General features: G+C 41.4%; 1 protein-coding gene across 1 annotated transcript in view; it reads left to right on the top strand.

Annotated features, from left to right (window-relative positions):
• Ltbp1 (latent transforming growth factor beta binding protein 1) overlaps positions 1-22,323 on the top strand; it is a 394,201-nt gene that overhangs the window by 233,267 nt on the left and 138,611 nt on the right. Inside the window, exons 8-9 of the mRNA XM_036171423.1 lie at positions 11,512-11,614; positions 14,357-14,428. Coding sequence (XP_036027316.1) covers positions 11,512-11,614; positions 14,357-14,428 — 175 coding nt within the window. The remainder of the gene's footprint in view (positions 1-11,511; positions 11,615-14,356; positions 14,429-22,323) is intronic.

Below are 22,323 nucleotides of genomic sequence, written 5' to 3'. Positions count from 1 at the left end.
AGAGCAATCTAGACAAATGTCAGTTGCTGTAAATACCTGTCCTGTTGTCTCCAACCTGTCCCGACTTGTGATGGGTCTCCTCAACTGTCGTTTCCTCCAAAGACTGTCCATCAAATCCACTTTGCTCTTTCTCTGAATTCTTGTTGCATGAGACGCTAGGGAGACTATTTCTCATTTAATTGTGTTCACGTCATTGCTTTCGTTCTTCTTCCTGTTAAGCTTGTCTTTTTCATGAGGGCAAAGCCGCTTAGGATGAGCTGAGTAATGGGCACATATGAATCACCGCTAATTATATCCATGCTGCTCCCATTAGGACAGGCTTTGCCACAGTGAAATTGTGAACGGTGAAACGTAAGCACTTGAAATCTAGCAAGTGCTTATATTTTGCATGGACTGGATAGCTGCAAGAAAGTAGAGGATTTTTGTCTTCCACATTCCTTGGGGACCTTAGCTGAGGATAGCCATAGCATATTGCTGCACTACATCTCAGAATACATGAACTTTGCCAGAATAGAACCATGACAATACTTGATTCCCGTCACTCCTCACTGGTCAGGTACATGGTTCCGTCTGAAAGTTCTGTGGGCTGAAGTGTATTCCCTAACTTCATGACTTGAAACCACTGATAATTACTATATCAGAGAGTAGAGGCTATAAGGGAATGCTTGAGGTTGCATGAAGTCCTAAGAGTGGCATTCATGACAGGATGGGATCAGTATCATTAGATGAAAGGATACAGAATGCTTGCCTGTGTTCTATCTCTCTCCCTGCAGACTCATAAGCAAGAGATCATGTGAACAGAGAGCCAGCCAGCTACTGAATACAAGACAGGAATTGGCCATGCTAGCACCTTAGTCGTGGGCACCCAAGCTCTACAGCTGCAAAATGAATGTCCATTGTCAAAGCTCTGAGTTGGTTTGGGGAAGAAAGATTGGTTGTAAAGTTCCTGTCATGCAAGTCTGAAGACATGAGTTCAGTTCAGAGAATCCATTACAAGACAAAAACCAAACAACAACAACAACAACAACAAAACAAAAAACAAAAAAAACCCCCAAAAACAACAACAACAAAAAAACCCAAATAAAAGAGATAGGCATGGTGGTAGGGGTTTGTCATCCCAGAGACAAGGGATTTCTTGGGACTTGTTGACCAGCCAGCCTAGCTTTCTGGTGAGCTCCAGACTACTTAGAAACCCTGCCTCACACAAACGAGGTGGACAGCGCCTGAGCTACAATACCAAGGGTGATCTCTAACCTCTACACACACATGCACACCCATATACACATACGTGCATACCCACATACACATACACAAAGCCACTTAGCTTATGGTAGTTTGTTATGGTGGACAGAGAGATATGTCTGTTTGGGAGCTGGGATATGTGGGGGAACTGGTGGTTATTTGTTGGGCAGTAATTGTTCCTGTTGTAAGTGAAAGAGCAGTGGACAATACAAGCATAGTTCTTGCTCCCAGCGATGTAAATGAACCTGTTGCTTTTATTTGTGGCTTTCAGTTTTTCTACGTGAGTTGTATCCAAGCCACAGGTAATTAGTAGTTTTAAGTTCTGTGTACTTGGGCAGGACACAGGAACCCTGAGAGCTTAACCAAATGGAGGCCTGCATTTTTGCAGAGTGCCGTGAGGCCTGACATGGCCTTTGTTCCTTTTATCATCTCTGTAGAGACAAAAAGGGAACTGCTAAGCAATGAGTCTTTATTGGTGAAATTATTAAGGCCACTCCACGTAGTTAAAAGGGAGGTTTATTTTGTGGGGTAACTTAAAAATGAAGGGATAGGTTGCAGGGTCTGGGAAAGGTATGGCGCAGTCCGGCGGTGTTCTCTGGAGAAATCTGCTTGGTTTACCTCCAGCGTCCAGGGTCCTGGAACCAAGAGAGGGCTCTCCTCTCGATCCTGGGTCTTCAGCGTCCTCCCCCAGCCCTGCCTTGTGGGCATGACTATTACCGAAGCCTCAATGGGGGTTGGAATTTCCAGGCCAAGGCTGGGATGGCTACCTACTACAAGACTTAACACAGAAAAGAACCCAGTGTAGTTAAATTAGCAAACTTTTACTTATCATTCTGTAGGTGATCTAGTTGCCATAGTAACAGCAGGCATTTCTACCCATCTTTATTTTCTCACCTACCAAAGTTCTTTGTTTGGCAATAGAATTTCAAATAAATTTAACAGGATGTGCATGTGTGAAAATGTCATAATGAATCTAGTGTTTTTATACAAATGAAAATTAGTAATAAAAAGGAAATAAATTTTACTTATTTGCTCTCTAGTACTGCATTTCATGGCCTGTTCAATGTTGCTTTTCTTCAGAAGAAAGCCTAGTGGGAATTGCGTGGGAATAGAGTCATGATAGAACTTATTTATTCTTCTAGCAGCACGGGAAGACCAGTGATACACAGATACAACCTGGAAAACTTGTCTGTCAAAATTCCCAGATCTCAGAGGTAGAGAAAGTGGACAGCTGGGTTTTATGATTTCTTTAGGAAAGATGTAAAGAAGAATCCGACGTCAGAGCCTTAAGAATACTTTCCCCTGCGTATGTTAACATTAAAAACCAGCGTGTTACTTTAAAAAATACCATTTCATAAACTAAAGTAGTTGTCTGGAGTTCCTTGAAGTCCATGGTTTGGCTTCAGCAGGCTTTAAGCAAATATACTGTCAGAAATCAGTGTGGATACATTTCCAGCTGTTAATGCCCTAGTCACAGCAGATACTTTATAAAATCAATACCCCAAAATATCAGAGGATTATGCATATATCAGATACCCCAAATGCCTAACGTTGTATTAATTACTCTAATAAAAGAAAGCTGGGTGGACTTTAAAAAAAAAAAAAAACTTGCCCATGAAGAATGTTCTGCTCAAGCCAAAGCATTTTTTTTTTTTTTTTTTACAAGTTCTCTTAGAAAAATCTGGAAGCATTTAAGCATTGTCCCATTCATTTTATGGGACAATGCCTGTTGCCCTGCCAGTGAGCCATGGTACAGAATTCTCCATTAGGAAGATGGACCCTTAGAATCAGTTTATCAAATATGTTGTTCTCCTTTCATTAATAACAGTGTTCAAAAAATTGAAGCAAATTTAAAAAAAAAAAAAAATTGGAGCATTTAGCATTGGCACATAAAAATAAATATATTTAATGTTTTAGTGCAAGTATGTGGAAGAGCTCTTGGTGGGGCTTTCCAGTTTAATTTGGAGCCAAGGTCAAGCCGTTTTGCATGGAAGGTGGATAGGAGTTACTCTGCCAAAGCAGAGACGTTCCTATCATTGGGAAAGGTTTTCAGTGTTATAGCAGCAAAGACCTGGGGCGGGCATTTAGATGAATCCAGTCTCTTATGCGCAATTAGAGCTTTTCCATAAAGGACTTTATTCTTGCTTGTGTGGAGAGATGTGGAAGATGCTTATGAAATATGACTCCCATCCCTCACCTAGAGTCACAGTAGTAAGGTGAGTGTTATCACTTGTTAAAATCCCCCAGGTTCTGTGTCAGCATGTTTGAGTGGCATGCTTTTGAATGTGAGGACGGCACTGGGAGAGATGATTCTTAAGAAGATGTAGCTGTGTGATGTGGGCAAATGGGGCATCATGTGGATTTGCAAACATGTTCCATACATGTGAAATCTGCACCACTATGGATGTTATGAATACCTCCGAGAATTTGCTTATTGATCATAAAATGACTATTGTCACCATCCTGTATAATTAGACAAGAACCGTTGGAGAACCATACCTATTTTCAAGTAGATAGATGCTTTTTTGTTTGTATGTACAAGTTGGCAAGACAGGGCTGGAATTATATTATCATCATCACTGACCGATGAAGTGGGTCCAGGGCTTTAATCCAGTTTTATTCTTTTTTGGTTCTTTGAATATTCCTGAATATTTATCTTAAATATAATTTCTTCTCCCTTTCCCATGAATGATATACTCTATCATGATTGGTCACTTTTTACTCTTTGAGTAGGAAAGGTATGGGGTCATGGGCTCCAGTTAGTCAGGCTTGTAGACGGGGGACATTTAAGGAATACTATTCTTTATAGGGTGGCTATGACAGAGTAAAACTTCTCACCATTATCCCCTGTAGCCCCAGCTCTGCACTGGGACCTTCACAAAGATCATTAAATTTAAGTACATGAATTGTGTATTAATTGGGCTGCCTTTCCAACTGTATTAAGGAGGAGACCGACATTCAGAGAGTTAATTTACTTAGTGTCTTCTGTTGAGTTTGTGGTAGGTAGGGACCGGCACTGAGGCTTTCTGGTTCCTTGTCCTATGTTCTTTTTGTTACTTCACCCTCTTACACCATCTCCTCATGGGGTACATAGTCTCATACATGAATGCATTTGAGCATGCACACACATATAGACACACACATCGCACACACAAGACTTTTACTAAAAATGGTCAGTTTACCTTTGACAATGCGCTAAAACTGGCAGATAGGGGGGTTGATTTTGTCTTAGCATTTCCTAGCTCAGTGGTTCTCAACCTGTAGCCTGTGACTCCTTTGACAAACCTCAATCTCCAAATATATTTACATGACAACTCATAACAGTAGCAAAATTATAGTTATGGAGTAGCGACAAAAATAGTTTTGTGTCGGGGGGGGGGGTCAACACAACATGAAGAACTGTATTAAAGGCTCACAGCATTAGGAAGGTTGAGAACTGCTGCCCTAGATTATGACTGAACAGCATTTGCTGAGCTTAAACTTCCCCTGTTATCTGAGAAGTATAATGAAAGGGCCTTTAATCCAGTTTTATTCTTTTTTGGTTCTTTGAATATTCCTGAATATTTATCTTAAATATAATTTCTTCTCCCTTCCCCATGAATGATATACTCTATCGTGATTGGACACTTTTTACATTTGTGATGGTCAGATGAAGAAAACTGTGCCTTCCCTTTTTAATGTGTATGTTTGTGAGTGTGTGGTATGTGTGCATGCATGCATATTTAAATGTGCATGCTAAAGTCTGACGTTAACATTCAGCGTCTTTCCCACTTATTCTCTACCATATTTACTGAGGCAGGGTCTCACTCAGAATCTGTAGCCCACCAATTCTGACATTAGAAAGCCAGCTTGTGCTGGGGATGCCCTGTGTCTGCCTCTGCAGAGCTGGGATCACAGTAGGCTACTGTTCCTGCCTGGCATTTACATGGGCTCTGAGGATCCCAATTCTGGAATCCTCACACTTGGATAACAAGTGCTTTCTCCACTGAGGAGCCATCTCCCAGACCCCAGATTGTACCTTTTTTAAGGGCTTTCATTCTCTTTCTACTGATTAGCCATCAATATTCCTTAAAACATGCCAGAGTTTTTGTTTTTCTTGAAGCAATTTAAAACTCAACTTGCTTTGGGAAAGGACCAGTGTGGCTACTTCCCTGTCTACTGATTGATGTTTTACATCCAACTAGAAGCTGAACCCCAAATTTGGAAGTCTCTGTAGCTTAGCGCCATCCTGTTCTCTGGCTCTCCGTACCCTCTCTTTGTTCCTTCAGGTCTAGCTGCCTTCCTCCCTGCTTACCCTGTCTGCTCACAGTTGGTGACTGGCCCTCTGCATTGTGAGATCTGTTGTGTCCCTCTGGAGTCTATCCCCCACCCCCTAGTACTGTTGAGTCACTTCCTTGTCTCAGCACTTGCCTGAGCCCAGACCTGTGCATTTTTGCAAGGGTTACAATGAATCAGACTTCTATTTTTCCCCTGTATTTTCCCCCAGTGAAATCCTGGGAGTATTTTTAAAACTCTGTATTGCTTTAACATTTTAAGTTTATTTGTTCCTTTGGTTTAGTGCCATATTTTCTTTGCGAGAAGATGTCCTTTATTCTAGCTTGAAGTATTTATTCTTCATTATAGAATGGTTCTTGATAACAAAATGAGTTACATACATGTGATAAGGATGGTTTCTAAGAATGTTTCCATATTGTCGTTTTTAAATGTCTTAACTAGTGAGACTAAACAGTAGGTCCTTGGTGTTGTACTGTCTTCATGGGGGTGATCCTTCTTCTAGTGAAATATCTGAACAGTTTTAACAGAAGTCTTCTCAGAGCCTATAAGATGGCAGGCCTATGGTTATAGTTTTACCCATGCTGGAGAGCAGGTGAATGAGACCTTGGATGCAACCTACACTCTGCTCACCGAAGTATAGTGTAGGATATCCCATGGGGCTCTGAGCCCACACCTGCTTAGTCATTCATCATTTGCTTTCACTATACTTTGAGGTCAGGGGTTACTGTTCTAGTATCTCATTACTGGTCCAGAGTGGCAGGATGATCTATGCAATACCCCACTGCTAGGAAGAGAGCTGGGGTGTTGACAGGAGTCTAGTGGTTTTCAACCAATACTCAGCTTTTCTTGACTACTGGGCTTTCCTTCTCCAGGACCTGACGCAGTGAAGCAAACACTCTTGGAATGAGTATCAATTTTACTCTGAAATGTCATAAGCCATGCTCTAATGTCTGTAACAGTCTTTCCCAGTTACCATGCATCTTTCAAGCAACTCTAATAGTGGGATTTTTTTCATTATCAAATATGAGAAACTTGGACTGCCAGATGGTGAATTTTGAACTTTGATTCCACTCCTGGATTTGGGAAGATCTAAAGGGGAGCATGATCACAATTTAACTTCAGTTGCAAAGTTCTGTGGTTTTACCTTAAAAATGAGGTGAAAGTCTGAAGAGGTATATTCTCGAGAGGGTGAAAAAGATTCTAAGTGTATTTCCCATAATTGATTGATTATTGATAGCTAGCCACACAATTAAAGGCCTTTATACCACTGGTTATAGTTACTTTACATTGTAAAATATTTATACTCTTAGCTCTACCAAGTCAAATAGCAACATACTCTAACTCCTCAGAAACTCCCATAACCTTCAGTGCTAATGAAGCATGTCTCTAACCACATGGATTGTATGAAGAGTCCATGGTTCTTCATGGACCCGACCTTCTGAAGTACAGCCCCCATTAAGATAGGTGGAGAAGAGTCTAAGACTTATTTTCTCCACTCTGTTTCCAGAAGTCAAGGTCAAGTAGAGCTGCTTTTCCCTCCTTTGTCTTATTTGCCTGTGTCTTGTAGGCAGAGGTTTAGACGTGGTGAACACTCTGGAGAGGAGGACGTAGTTGAGACAAAGGATAGGGCTAGGAGTGCATCGGCCCAGACCTGGCCCTCGGCCCTGTTATAACAATAAAAGTCCTTGAACCTGGCTCTGTCCTACACCAGTCTGTATTTTCTAAACGGAGTCATGTAACCTAGCAGCACAACCTGACCTCAGAATCTAAAGCCCTTTGAGAAACCATAGAGGTCACTTGCTTTGCCCTTTGAGCATTCCTGAGAGATGACCCATCAGGCTCAGCTCCCACCAGAGAGGTCACTATCTTCCATTAGGTAGGAACATTTACAGTGGGAAGATTGTCTACATTGTTAGAGGAATCCTCTTTCCCAGTGACTTTGGGGTCTTTAGGCATGCTGAAAACCTTTGGCCTGCAATAGGCCTATTTAGTATATCTCCACATTGCCATCATGTCCACGTGTAGGCTTACCCAGGCCCCATTATTCAGCTGGCCTTCACAGGAAGGAGGTTGCCTGAATACTCTGCTTGCCCTGCCCTAGTTGGGTCCTAGCAAACATGTTGGGTTAGTGTCCCTTCACTAGCACTGAAGGATATGTTTTTTTTCCCCCTGAGGAGTTAGAGCATGTTGCTATTTGACTTGGTAGAGTTAAGAACAGGGGTATACATTTAGCCCTGGATTGCTTTACATAAGATGGATTCTGAAATGTCTGACAGTCTTTCTTTGGGAATGTGGTGATTAACTCCATGGGAGAAAGTCTGGTTAGTCTTCTTGTGTTTCTAACTTGTAAAAACCACCTGGATTCCTGCATATGGATGTAGCTAGGGGAGTCGTATGTCCACATGAGTACATCCTGTTGAGAAGAAGAACTTCCAAGTCTTAGAGCAGAGCCCCCCAACCTCATTCTATCCCATGTTATTCTCTCCACTGTGGCCCTTCAAAGAGGGAGAGACATCCATTGGCCTAACATTTTGCCCACCTCTAGGTACTTCTGACTGCACTCAGATAAGACTCTTGGCATCCAGTGGCCTCTTGGGTAAAAAGCCTTGAGTGTGGCCACAGAGATCTTTCATGTCACATTTCGTGCTACACACTGAAGCCTCTATTTTTAAATAGTTGATCGGACTGATAGAAAATGTTGTACCTCATAACTATGACTTCATCCCTCATAGCTCATTCCTATCCCGTGTGGACCCAATTTCGAGACAACATACACAGTTCCATGGTACCACCTACGCATCCCATTTATTCCATCAATTTGGATGGCTTGTGCTGCTCTTGGCTGTAGACCTGCAAAAACAAAGCCATGGGATAAAGCAGCTTGGATCATGTAATGAAAACCTTGTACCTTTTTGGAGGCCCAGTAGAGGGAAATGATTTATTTTTGCCCTACCAAATAAAACATTCTAGGAATCCAAGGTGAAAATTGGATTTTAACTGCTACTAACATTTTGAGCATATAAAATCAGCAAGTGTTGAGTGCTTCGCCTGATTAAGGGAAGAGCTCAGAGTCTGGTACAAGAATGAGCTGTGTGCAAAGTGGTTGGTGTCTCAAATAAGCCCAACCAATTTATGAAACTGGAAGAGCATGTTAAGCAGATGTTGGCAGCCAGGTTTCAGCAATGGAGCCCTCTGTGATTTTATTTGTTTCTTGTCTTATTCCTGAGTCATTGTCTCTTTCCTTTCCTGATCCTAACCTTCATGCTTTGGGTTTAAATTGTCTATGGTTAAGATCAAGGAGTTGGGCAACTATCCTGATTTGGGTAATTTGTTTTCGCTTTGGTTCTTTCTCTTCTTTGGGGTGTGTGTGTGTGTGTGTGTGTGTGTGTGTGTGTGTGTGTGTGTGTGTGTGTGTGTTTCCTGTCTTGGACCTGGTGTAGATCCAGATCTGGGATTAGAGCATTCCCACTCAGCATGCAATGCCCACAGCTAGCAAAGAGCTACCTGCATACAGGCTTCCCTATCTGTGCACTGGTTTATAACAGTCACACAAACAATGTCCGCCTAACCAACTGGGTTGTCTTCCTTCCTCTTTCAAGAAAAGCATGCCTATCTCATCCTGTCTGCAGAGTGACTACTCAGATGTCATGGATTCATGGATGTGGTGACCTTGGCCTTGCTCACTTGTTCTGAGGGGCTTTTATAAATATATGTTCTTCTCAAAAATAGACCAACTCAAAATATCTTCAGGATTACCTTGTTTTACAGGGAAATCCATTTTTGTCCTGGCAATGCATTTCTTGTTGGTTATGGTACTTTGAAGTGGATGATTAGGCTAACCAGCTTGTCTCACAGAACACTCACAGTCCACTCCAATCCATTCATATGCCCCCTGCTCCCTGAAGAATCTGACAACTTGGATCTGATGTGGGACATCTAGAATAAGGAACTTTCAGATGATGATGATGATGGTGATGGCAATAATAATGATGAATGGTAATGTCAGGTATAATACTCAGCATTGTACATGGATTTCACCTTTAAAGTTCATGACCATGTAGAAAGGGGCTATTACATATTCCATGTTATGGATAAGAAAATTCATCTAACTGTGTGTGTATGGAGTTCTCCAACCAGAATTCATACTCAGGCCTGTAGAGTGTCTCAGTTACTGTTTTAACCACCATCACATACTGCTTTTGGAAAGCATATAACACTTGTCAAAATTATTAAAATCATATAAAATTACGAAAGCCTAGGCCATCAACACCATGCTACATCTAAAACTCTGTTATCCTAGCTGGCCTTCTCTGATGTGGTTTTGCTTTATGGATTGTGTATGTAGTTACTCAGAATGAGGCATGACTGGACCCAGCAGGAAGGAAACACTGTCCATGGAGGCTTGCCAGGTGGTGTCTACATGTCTACACCTTCTTGTTCTTCTTAGGGTCACCATTCACTTTGACTTTCCTGCATTGTGCATAGCCCCCTGTCCTGGGGCATGTCTGCTAACTTCTGATGGGTTTTTCCATAGTAATTGCTCCACTCAGCATTATTGAGCACTTGAAATGTGCCGTGTGTGAGAATGGAAAGATAAGAAGTCATTAATACATAAGCACTGGGCTGAAATTGGTGGCCGTGGACCTGTGAAGAATTATCTTTGAAGTCAGGAAAGTGAATCACAAACCAAGGAGCCAGTGCTGATTCTCGTGGTAGAAACAAAGTTGGAGGAAAGAAAAATATAATAGAATTCCAGAGAGAGAGAGAGAGAGAGAGAGAGAGAGAGAGAGAGAGAGAACACAACATTCAAACAGACCTGAGGACCTGAGTTCAGACAATGAAGGGTCCTTTGCCAAGCCTAAATAGATGCTCAGAGGTGGGAGGCAGTAAGATAATCCTAAAAGTATGACAAGAGCAACTTCTCTGTCCTGCCCGGGGATGTCAGACAATGTTGCTGGAGGTTGTTAGTTGGTAGAATTATGCGATCAAATTTCTTTTAGAAAAGATGATTCTGGAAACCATTTGAGGAATCTTCTTTGGTGAAGCAGAGAAAACTCCTTAGACGCTCCCCATTTGTACACTAGACAAAGACATGGGGGTGTCTTATCCAGTGCAGCAGGGGTGTGAGAGTCACGTAAGTCTCATTGTCTTCTGGTCCTTGGGTGATCGTGCAGGACAGGATCGATTTTCTAGGTAGTTCTAAGTAATTTCAATCCCCTGCTGCAGGGTCATCTGGTCTTCTGTGGTTGGCTAGTCTTGACCTTGAGATTGACAATATAGAACTGTAGTTCTAAGGGGATCCATTCTGCCTACTCAGGCTAGTCTTGATTACAATTGCCAGCCCCTTCCTAGCTTGGTTGATCTTCCTGGAGCCTTAGTCCCTGCCAGAACTGATTGGGCTCAGCCTATAGCCATCTCTTATATTCCCCCTTCTTGATTCTCCTCAGGATCGGTGATTCCTCCCTTGCGTACTTCCCAGCTGATTCTATAGTTTTCTGGCTACCGATTTCAGTCCAGTGCACATGTCCATCTTTTTGTATCCTAGTTCATAGGACGTATTATAAGTGCTCAATAAATACAGAGCAAAGGAACAATAAGAGAGCAGGCCAGCGAAGGAATGCTTGAGCAAGCAGTCGCTGTGGGGAAACATAAAAGCTGACATATATTCCCCAGGTCAGGGGACAGGGTGCAGTCAGGGAAAATCCAGGCAAGTGGTAAAAACCAGAAGCCTTGTATGTGGACCTGTGCCGCTACTTCAGATATACATAAGATTTCAAAAATGTAAAGGAGTTCATCTGTGGAAATGTGCTTATTCACTTCTGTGTTGTAGCGACTCTGCCCTAGTCTTTGGCCTCCAAGTTTTTATAGCTGTTCTTTTCCTCTGTAATTGCATGGTATCCAGGGAACTGTTTATAAAGTGACTGTGAAGCACCCCAGCTTTGGGGCTGAGCATCCTGCACTCAGTTAACCTCCGCATTTCACACCTCATTGCAGTGCGGCAAAGCGCTCCCTGGCCTTTCCAAGCAAGAGGACTGCTGTGGGACAGTGGGGACCTCCTGGGGCTTTAACAAATGCCAGAAATGCCCCAAGAAGCCATGTAAGTGACATGTCATCATTCTTTTGCTGGTTAATGGAGCATACCTCTTTTCCTACCATGACTCTTAATGATGAGTCTCTAAGACCTTCAAAAGAAATCTCTGGCTGCATTCCAGAATGTAGTGCTACAACCTGTATTTCTAGAAATACTGCAAGGCTATTAAAACTTTTATATAAGTTCTTTTAAAAAAAAAAAAAAAACATGCACAGTTATCAGTGGCCTCCTGCAGTTTAATTTCTTATGTTGGGGAGGTACTATGAAGAACTGATGAGCAAAATCTGCTCTTCTGGCCCTGGGGAATAGTAAGTAGATGGCTTTTAAGATGGGGAACAAGTCTTTCAAATCCTATTTTAAGAAGCCAGTGCAGTTACTGTTTATCAGCTGAGATTCCTTAAACGGGAATTTAGTGAGTAGCCACAACTTAGGCTACAGATTTCATTTGGTTACAGCTCTGCCCTTCATGAAAAGAAGCTCAGGTGAGGAATTGACTTACTGATTTGTGATAAAGAAATGGGGAATTAGGGAGCCCAGTCTTTTGCCTGTCTCTTCTTACTATTCCTGCTCTATTGCCCCAGTCTTCAGTGGCTGCAATGCCAACATGCTATGATTTGCCCTCAGAGTGTTTTGTGGAAACTGTAACTTGAACAAATCCAAGTTCATGCCGTTCCACCCCCTTCTTCTCTACAACAGATCATGACTTTAGTTTTTGAATGCAGCGTTAACTCCTGCTGACATTTCTAAGAAGCACCTCTTAGAAGGATGGCACTCACTCAAGTTTTCTTACACGTCTGTTTTTGCCAAAATGTGACACCCCCCCCCCACATACACCTTCATCAGTCTTTGTCTCATGGAGCCGAAGACTTTTATAATTGCCCCCCTTATTCTCCTTTGCTTCAGTCAGATGATTTTTATTTATTCATCTTAAGTAATGGTTAATTGGATTAACAGTCCCAGTTGTCTTCAACCTTTCAAGTGAGGTGAATGGTGGCCCCACCTTACTTGAAGACCTAAATTATCTTGGTTATCTGACTGAAGGAATCTCTGGGATCTATTTGGAATTATTTAAAGGACATGGCTTTTAGATTTGGGGTGATAGGAACTTGATTGCCACTGCTGTCATTTGATGTTGATTCTGAGGAGCCCTTAACCAGGAATCTGCACCTAAATTGTTGAAAACACGTGTCACCATCTGTTTTGGGAGCCACGCACCCTTCATTTGCCGTGTGAGTTTGTCTAGTAATGTTGTGGGTGGTGACATGTTTCCCACCGTTAGGTCTAAGGACGAGTCTAAGAAGAGAGCCTCTAACTTGGGTTTTGGTCTAAGTTTATATCTTAGTATAAGATTCTTTTCCCATCTTCTTCCTTGTTTTCTTTGCCCATTTGCTTGCTTCTTTGTGTCTTTCCTACAAATCTTAGCTGTTTCTATTTCTCCTCTTTTCTAAATTCCAAAGGAGCCCAGAGTGACAGATGTCAGGGGTCAGAGGCAAAGGGGTCCATATCATCCCCCCACTTTTAATTCCTAAGGCCATTCCTGACCTCCAGTCATTTATATCTGGCATTGCTTCATCTTGGAATGAGTTTGTGGCTTTCTATGGTGTTGTTAGCTCCACAGTTCAGTCTTGATGGTGATTTCGGTTGAATGGGAAAGGACAAAGTTGCTCTTTGAACCAAATGTCAATGAAAGTAAGTTCATAGGTTGGCTCATTTGATGTATGAATTGAAGAGATCTCTTTGGTTCTGGGGCAGTGGCCATGATGAATGCAGCGAACTCTGACATCTTGGCATTTTTTCTGCTTGTACTGTCTAGAGTAACTCACCCCCAAGAAGCACAGTCAAGGTCACATTCTTCTTAAAAACTTTCCTCCCCTTGGTTGGTACTGCTCTCTAAATCATATTCATGTTGGAAGAGAGAAGACTTCCATTGGGCGCTATATATGATGGTTTTTGGTTCTATGCCCTTGTTCTTTTTTTTTTCTTTTTCCACCCAAAATAGTTTAAACTTAACTTTCAAGTGGCTTTTATTTAATGAAGTTTTTGTTTAGTCACATACAAAACCCTTTCATTGGTGATAATTTTTTTTCTGCTATGAAAGCTTAATTTTCAATCCGTAAATTATTTCATTAACTAGTCTGTCATCTATTAGCAATGTGCTTAGTGTGAACAAGTCTCTTGCCTTCATACAGTTTGAGGAGAAAATTAACATCAAATCCTAAGCAGAGGAAGACTTTGAGAGATGATCTGGCCTGGCTCTGGGCCTTGAAGAGACTTTTGAATATGATCATTTTGTCTTTGAAGGACTCCCAGCTGAGGTCCCAGTTTCTGTAGGCACCCATGTCAGGGTCTTCATTATATGGGACAACACTGGACGGGAGGCCAACCAATGAATGGAGCAACTTCCACAAGCCAGCATTTCCCCCTCTAACCTCCCCCTTCTCTGAAACGAATCACTGGAGAGGAATGTGTCTTATGATAGGAAGACTTAATCACTAATTGGGAGATAATACGAAACAGTCTTATGATTCTGTTAACACAATAAAGATTTGCTGGCAACTTCCTAGGACTACAGTTATTGCAAAATAGCAAGCATGGGGTCGAAGCAGTTGTAGCGTTCTTTATTGGTCTCTATAGCTTGTAAACAATAAGTCTGTTGTGTTGATGCCATAAATGGCTCCGCATCTAGCAGTTTCAAACCATCAGAATTTAAACCGCGCATATAATGAAGGCTTTCCCCCCCACTTACAGCCTACCATGGATATGCTCAAATGATGGAATGCCTACAAGGATATAAGCGTGTTAACAACACATTCTGTCAAGGTAAGACTTCCTGAATTTACTGATGTGGTCTTGATGGGTGTCTTGGCACTTTGGAACCGTGAGATGTTCTGCCACATGATGTCCCCAGGTTCAGCATGTTACAGTTACATGGAGGGTGGATGACTTCTTGCTCTTTCCATGTCACGAAGGGCATACTGATGCTTAATGTGTGATTGGTAAAGTTGCCTCCTTACTCTCTAATGCTTCTAGAACTCTTACCTTTTGTTAACTTGTGGCAAAAACCCGCAGGAGTGTGGATGGCACTGAACAGACCCTTCTCCTCCCATGAATATATTGCTGCCCAGCTCAAATTATGAAAGAACTAAATATGACCATGAATTTCTGTCCCCTTGGCAGTCAGAAAAGCTAGGGAATTCAATGAGAGATGTACCTTTGCTTCATTTTCTTAGCACAATAGGGGAGCTGTATGTACAGGGAATACCTCATAATTCATAAAGTCTTGGGTCTCTGAGTGAAGAAACTAAAGCCAAGCTGAAAGGTTAAGCATCTTTTGTGTGGCTGAGTAGAGCCCAAACCATGTCTTAATTTGACCAGTGCCTACTTTAGTACTCAGTACCATCAAGTTTTGATTTAGTTATTTGGTGAGACCACTGCCAAGAGTACTCAGACAGAGCTAGGATGTCTTCCTATTGCCTAGTCCTGAAATTATTTCTTGATGTTGTGGTTTAAGAATTTGCTTCCAAGTTTGTTTTGGGGGTAGATTTTGATTGGCCCCAACAAAGAACCCAGCCTTACTGATTCATGAACTTGGAATCTAGAGCCCATGACAGATTAAAAAATAGTATGAGTGAAGAAAGGGTTTATTTATGATTGGTAAGAGAGTTATTATTGTTTTGTTTTTTACTGGGGGAAGTACCGATGGCTTAGGGATAAAACTAAGATGTTTTAGTGATTCTTGATAAATTCTGTGTCTAAACATTAAGACCAGTGTCCAGAACCTTATAAAGTGGTAAACAAATAACTAATTTTCTTCTTTCTTTCTTTCTTTCTTTCTCTCTCTCTCTCTCTCTCTCTCTCTCTCTCTCTCTCTCTCTCTCTTTCTTTTTTTTTCTGAATGTAAGGAGCAGGCTGGCCTTAAACTTGAATTTTCTTAACAATTAGTTAATTTTATTCTAATAACTGCTTATTTTATCCCAGTCATTTCTCTGGTATGATATGTTTATTCAGCAATATCTGTTCTTCCCTCAAATGTCTTTGTGAAATATGTGATGTTCTGTATGTATTGTAGATGGAGACACTGGGGTCCATAGAGGTTAGATAATTGTTTGGTACAGGCTAAGCTTCAAACTAAATGGACTGACCCAAGTGAGTTCTAACACATACTGGGCTGTACACAAAGATCCTGCCTGGATTTTAAAAAAAAAGTACAGGTGAAACTTTGCAAGCCATTATTTTAAAAGACTGGAGAATTCTTCAGGAGATGCTTGTACATTTTGTATCTTCCTCTGTTGGTATGACCAAGTGGTCTTTAGCAAGTGTGGTTCATGCTGAGCAAATCCTCTGATGGTTGCTCAGTAACTCCAAATCCTGGCTCATGGTGGTCTCAGGAGGAGGCCTGCAAAGCAGTATTATGCTTTCTGGCAAGGATTCTGGATGGAAGTATCACAGCACATTCTGTTTCATGGTGCCTCAAGAAGGCACTGCTAAATTACACTACAGAGAAGCTTGACTCATGAAACAATATGATTTCATTCAGCATAATCTATTGTAATTACTATTGAGAGCAAGGCTTCATTTCCCCCCTTTGTGATATTATTAGTTGGCAAGATGAAATAGGACTTTCTTGAATTACGTATGTACACTCGGGTTTCCTAGAGCCTTGAAGCTTTTTGATTTTGTTATCCCCAACAGAAATTCAAAAGGAACCCATTAAGCATCTAATTACTTGTGCTTTCCACATTGTCCTCTCACTCTCTAGTCCTCTCTGTTTACAAAGAATATTGAAAATTAAAATGATTAATAACTAGAATTACATAATTTCCTTCATGTCCTGAAGCAGCTTTTACCAATGTGCATTGAATAACAAAGAACCGACTGTGCACATGTTAACTTGAGAAGCTTTCCAATCATTGCCCTTAAAGATTTTTTCCCTCTCTCTTCTAGTGAGTCAGTAATTATCTTTTCAAGAGAATGATTTATTGCACATCCACACATGCCTCTCTGAAAGCTGCCCCTCTCTCCTCAGCGTGATGGAATTGGTATAACTTGCTTCATCTATCATAGCAAGCAATTCGGCTGGGTTTCCTGGTGGACCTAGGGTGACATTCTTCATCTCTCATTTGATTATTTTACCAATGGTATAATATAGAAGGAGAAATAAATGAAATAGTGCTGTCTAGAAATAGTAGTAGGAACGCCTACTTTTTGATTGCATTATCAAATGCTGGACACTTCCTCTCTTCCAGTAGTGTCTTTACTTCCCATCCCCCTATCACGAGATAAGAGTATTTAAAATGCAGAGTGTAGTGGGGATGTGGCTCAGATGGTCGTGCATTTGCCTGGCATCTCGGAAGCCATGAGTTTGGTCCTCAGCACCGTTAAACTGGGCATGATGGCAACATCTGTAATCCCAGCACTTAGGAACTAGGGGTTGAAAGATGAGTCATTCAAAGTCATTCTCATCTCTATAGTGAGTTGGAGGCCAGCCTAGGCTGCATGAGACCCTGTTCCCCAAACCAAACCATGTCAGATGTACTTCTAGGTGCAAAATAATTATTAAAATCAAGCATCTCTTGGCATCCCTAAAATCACTTATACCAGTTTCATGACTTTACAGATTAAAAAAAAAAAAAGCCAACACAACTATTTTCTCCCTTAAAATCACCTGCCCAAAATGGTACAGATTGTATCCAAATATGTAAACTACATCTTGTAGTTTTCATTATTGATGGTATAAATGTTAGTTTTTCAAGGATAGTCTTGAAAACCTTTCCAATGATTCACTGTTCCACACATGTTAAATGATGGGGCATTCCAGCCCTGTATAGAAGGCTGTGTCATGAGCTGTTATTGTTCCTACACTTAGAGAACAGTTTGAGTCAGCAGGATGTAATTTGCTTAATTCACTCTCCAAACTCACTGAGTTATAACTGACTCAGGATGAGCCTCTCAAAGGAGCTATAAAGGAGTTGCCCATGGGCCTTTCTTTTGTTAGCATTTTGTACTGGTTGTTTCACTTTAACAAAATAAATTAACAAAACTGATACATTCGTGGCAATGATACTCATTGCCAAAACTTCCACTGACTGGCTCTTTTATAGGTATTCCCTAAAGTGTACCTATGACCAAGTTTTATTTAGACTCAAAAGAATAAATTGCACATTTTTAAGGATATTTGTTCAATGAGGCTCACCTGGTGACTATATTATATATGAAACTATTTCATTTACAAACTTTTTGTGAGCGTGTAATCCACAGGTAGGCCAGTGCACAGATACCAAGGTAGAGTCAAAAGATCGTCTAGTTCAACAAGCTTTCACAAAGCAAACATTCTTGTATCATTATTTCCCAGGTCAACACACAGAATATGTCTTTTACCTTGGAACTGCCCTGTTTCCTGCCTGGAATTTCATTCACTTTCTTCCTCTATTCCAGATGTAATCAGTATTCTAACTCTTGCAACCATAGATTAGTTTTGCATCTTTAGAAAATTTTCCAGTTTGTTATTATTTTTTCTTTCTCTCCTCATCTTCCTTGTCATTATCTTTTTCTTTCTTCTATCCTCCTCCTCCTCTTCCTCTGCTTCCTTCTCCTCCTTCATTGAGATAGGCTCCTCCTAAATAGTTCATGCGGACCCCAAAGTCATTATGGAGTCCAGAATACTCTTGAATATGTGATCCTCTGGCTCCTGGGTGCTGAGATTATAGGCTTGTGCCATTATGCTCAACCCAGTGTGTATTCTTTTGTGTCTGTCTTCTTTCACTTAACAGCATGTGGCCAATCAGCTTTTATTCTGACTGCTGAGGTGATGCTATGGATTGCTGTCTTTATACAGCACCCCCAAGACCCCCATCCTTTGCTGTATTCTTCATTGATTTCTCCTTGCAACCTTGCTACATACCTATGTCCTCTTAGAGAGCAGTCCTCCCTACCTAAATTAAGTGAAGCATGCTTGTGTGTGTGTGTGTGTGTGTGTGTGTGTGTGTGTGTGTGTGTGTGTGTGTGTTCATGTGGGTGTACAAGCATGTGAGTGCATATGTGTGCAGGCCAAAGTCTGGCTGACACTGAACATCTTCAGTTGCTTTCTATCAAAGATTTTTTGAGACAAGCTCTCTGACTAAACCTGAAGCTTGCAGTTTCAGCTATACTAGCTGGCCTGCCAGCCACAAAGATCTTCCTGTGTCTGCCTTACAAGCATTGGAAATGTAGGCTTGCTTAACTTTTTTATGTGGGTGATGGGAATTGAACTCAGGTCTTCACGCTTGTGCAACAAACACTTTACAGACAACCATTTTCCTATCTCACTTGTGTTAGAGTTTCTATTGCTGTGATGAAAACCATGACCAAAATAAAGTTGGGGAGGAAAGGGTTTATTTGACTCACACTTCCACATCACTGTTCTTCATTGAAGGAAGTCAGGACAGGATCTCAAGCAGGGCAGGAAACTGGAGGCAGAAGCTGATGTAGAGACAATAGAAGGGTGCCACTTACTGGCTTGCTCTTTATGGCTTGCTCAGCCTGCTTTCTTATAGAACCCAGGACCACCAGTTCAGGGATGATACCACGCACAATGGGCTGTGCCCTCCCCCATCAATCACTAATTAAGAAAATGCCCTGCAGGATTACCTACAATCTGATCTTATGGAGGCATTTTCTCAGTTGAGGCTCCCTCCTCTCAGATGACTTTAGATTGAGTCAAGTTGACATAAAACTATCTAGCACACCAATGTACCTTCTTAAATAGCCAACTCATCCAGCTGACAGAGGAAAACATTGGTCTCAAGGCATTCTTCTCTGTCTTCAAATGCAAGTCCTGTTGCTGATGGAATTCTGTGTTAGGATTTCTATCCATCAGCAATGTTAAGCAGACACAACTGAGTCTCTAGAAAGTCCTATGGTTTTCCCACTGTATAAAGATCCTTCTGGGCTGGAGAGATGGCTCAGTCGTTAAAGGCTAGGCTCACAACCAAAAATAAAGATCCTCAAGTGCCACTGTCAGTTTGTACCCAAAGCCTGTTAGTGACCAGACACTCCTCATTTCCTATGTCAACTTATGTCATGGAAAAGGCAGTGAATTATTACTCACTTGGTTAAACATACATATTTTCTTGTAGGAAAATAGATGTGAAAATGTATATGTATTTCTCATGAGTATACTTTACACCATTCAACATGTCGTGAGTTTAAGGCCATACTTTGTTTATCCTCTAGCATGTTCAACCTTGGAAACTGGCAGATTGTTTTGAAGTAAAAAAATATTTAAGATACAAGTAACTTGGAGATTATCTCTGTTAGCCTTTTCAGGTTACAAGGGTGGGTAATGTAGATGGGGGGAATTTTAGTAAATTGCTCCATGTTACAAAATTTAATATCTTAGTTATACCAGAGGCTGGGTCTTAATGGGGTATTTCTACTATTAGATTTGCCACCCCTTACTCCTTTAAAAAGTGATTTGTGATTTAAAAAATTATTTCATAAAATGGTATACATAGCTATCCAGGATAGTCATGAAATTCAAGGGTTACAGCTGAGCTGTGCATTATAAATGAGGAGGAAGAGTCATGTTACATCTTATTGGTTTATTTATACTTTTCTCCAGGACTGAAGCCTTAGGCTGTTTGAGGAGGATCTCTGGTCATGCATTTCCTAAATTCTATATTTTTAACCCTCTCTAGTTAACAAATTGTAGGGGCCTCTGAAAACACTAGGGCCGGCAGAGTAACAATCCATGTGAGACAAGAAAGAAATCCATTTGAACATGATGCAGTAGCTAGTGTTGGTTCAGACTTCAAAGTCTGACACCAGGCAGTTTATATTTGAGTACAATACAATTTAGAAAAAAAGTTTCCTGGTGTAACACAATCCCCTGTGCACAAGGAGGCATGATTACATCAAAACTCTTCTCAAAGTACATGTCACTTCTTACATGAAGATGTGCTGTATAGATAGGCTGTATGTGTCATCTTCAGGGCATAAGGGAGCATCTGGTATGGTCTTGGTCATTCAGATAGAGTGGAGGTCATCTGAGCTACTAGCCACTTCCAGTTCTGGTTGTGTTTGAGGGAGATAGATATGGCCTGGCCCTAAAGATAGCACAAGGCTATTAGCCATCTCCATTTCCAGCCTTTTGTCCAGAAAACAAGTTATAGATCTTTTCTCTTGAAAAGACAACCTTGTGTGTTTAACATTTCTGGCTTCCCTAATGCTGTCTGTGAGCACAAGGACCTTTGTGCTCCCAACAATAGAATTATGTAACATTAGTTTTCTCTTTAGGGCTGGGTATCAAACTAAAGGCATTGTCTATACCAGGTAGTTACTCTATCTGCCACCGAGTAACATCCCCAGCCCTTAGAAGACCATTTGTCTTTAGGTTAAGTTATGTGATGTGGCCAGTATTCAACCACTTAGATGGTTTTTGTATTCTGGATCTTCCCAAGAAAGTCAGAGCTGTGCTGGTTGGCTGTAGAGGTAAGACCACTTGCAAGTGTTTTCAGGAAGGGGAGAAGCATGTAAATCTTTCTGAGGGCTGGATGTGGCTTCACGGGTTCTGCTTTCTTGACATGGCCACGTGAGCCTCTCCCTTTTGCTTCTATGAACTCCTAGCTGGCCCTCAGCACTGGACTGGAGACAGGAGTATGTGTGGGGTGGCTGTAGGGGTGTATCTCCTTCAGCCTTTACTTTAACTTTTGTTCTTGAGCCAAGTGAGTGGTGCTATCTGTGTACAGTGTTCTTGCTGTTAGCATTCAGACACACTTCTTGGAATCCTGGCCAATAAGCGGCTAATACCCTGACCCACCCAGTGTCATGATGTCATCCTCCCATGTTCCCTTTAAGGAAGGACTCCTCCCCCTTTGCGCTCTCTCTCTCTCTCTCTCTCTCTCTCTCTCTCTCTCTCTCTCTCTCCCTCTCTCTCTCTCTCTCTCTTCCTCCTCTCACCAAGAGGTAGCATGTACCTCCTGTGCTGTCTGCGTGGCTCCACCCACCAAGGCCTCTCACGTGCTGTATCATAACACTTGCTGTTCCTGGTGAGAATAGGGTCCCGTGGACTGTCAGAGACCCTGGTGGCCTGCAGAGGAAGAACAAGGAATAAATCCAATCGTTTACCTATTTTGTTTTTTAAACGGAGTATGAAAGTACTTTTGGCTTAGACTGAGTACTTTAAAGAAATGTGGTTGACCCCATAAAATGTGAGATTTCTGATCTCTATTGTATTTGGCAAGGGTCAGTTACTTATATTGTACAATCGAGTTAGAAGATTTTCTTCTTGAATGTGTGTGGTGCTGGGAGAAGCTTTTCTTAAGTCAGGAAAATAGCCTTAGGAATTGAAGTCTGGGTGGAATTATGATTCACAATTTGCCAGTCACGTTTCATATGGTTTTAAGCTTTGGCCCCCCTACCATCTTCGCTTAGAGTGGTCCATAAGCTTATTCTATCTGGATGGGATATGTTCAGTATAACCTGTGTTTTGTCCTTCATCTGCCTGTGCATCTACAGTGCCTTTCCATTTATTTAGAAAAGTCAAGGGAACTTGACTACCTCAGAAGGTCTTTTGAATCATAGTTCATGTTTTTTTTTTTTTTTTTTTTTTTTTATTGATTTCTGAAACACTAAATGAGCGGTCATACGTGACAAGCTTTTGACTTTTTGACTTTCCTTTAACACAAAGGTATTAGACCATCTGTACACCTCTCAGAATATAGCAGGGGATGGAAGAC

Source organism: Onychomys torridus, chromosome 21 (genome assembly GCF_903995425.1).
Source record: "Onychomys torridus chromosome 21, mOncTor1.1, whole genome shotgun sequence".
In the NCBI taxonomy this organism is placed as follows: Eukaryota; Metazoa; Chordata; class Mammalia; order Rodentia; family Cricetidae; genus Onychomys; species Onychomys torridus.
Note: the sequence above shows the minus strand (reverse complement) of the source record. Positions and strands in the feature narration are given on the sequence as shown.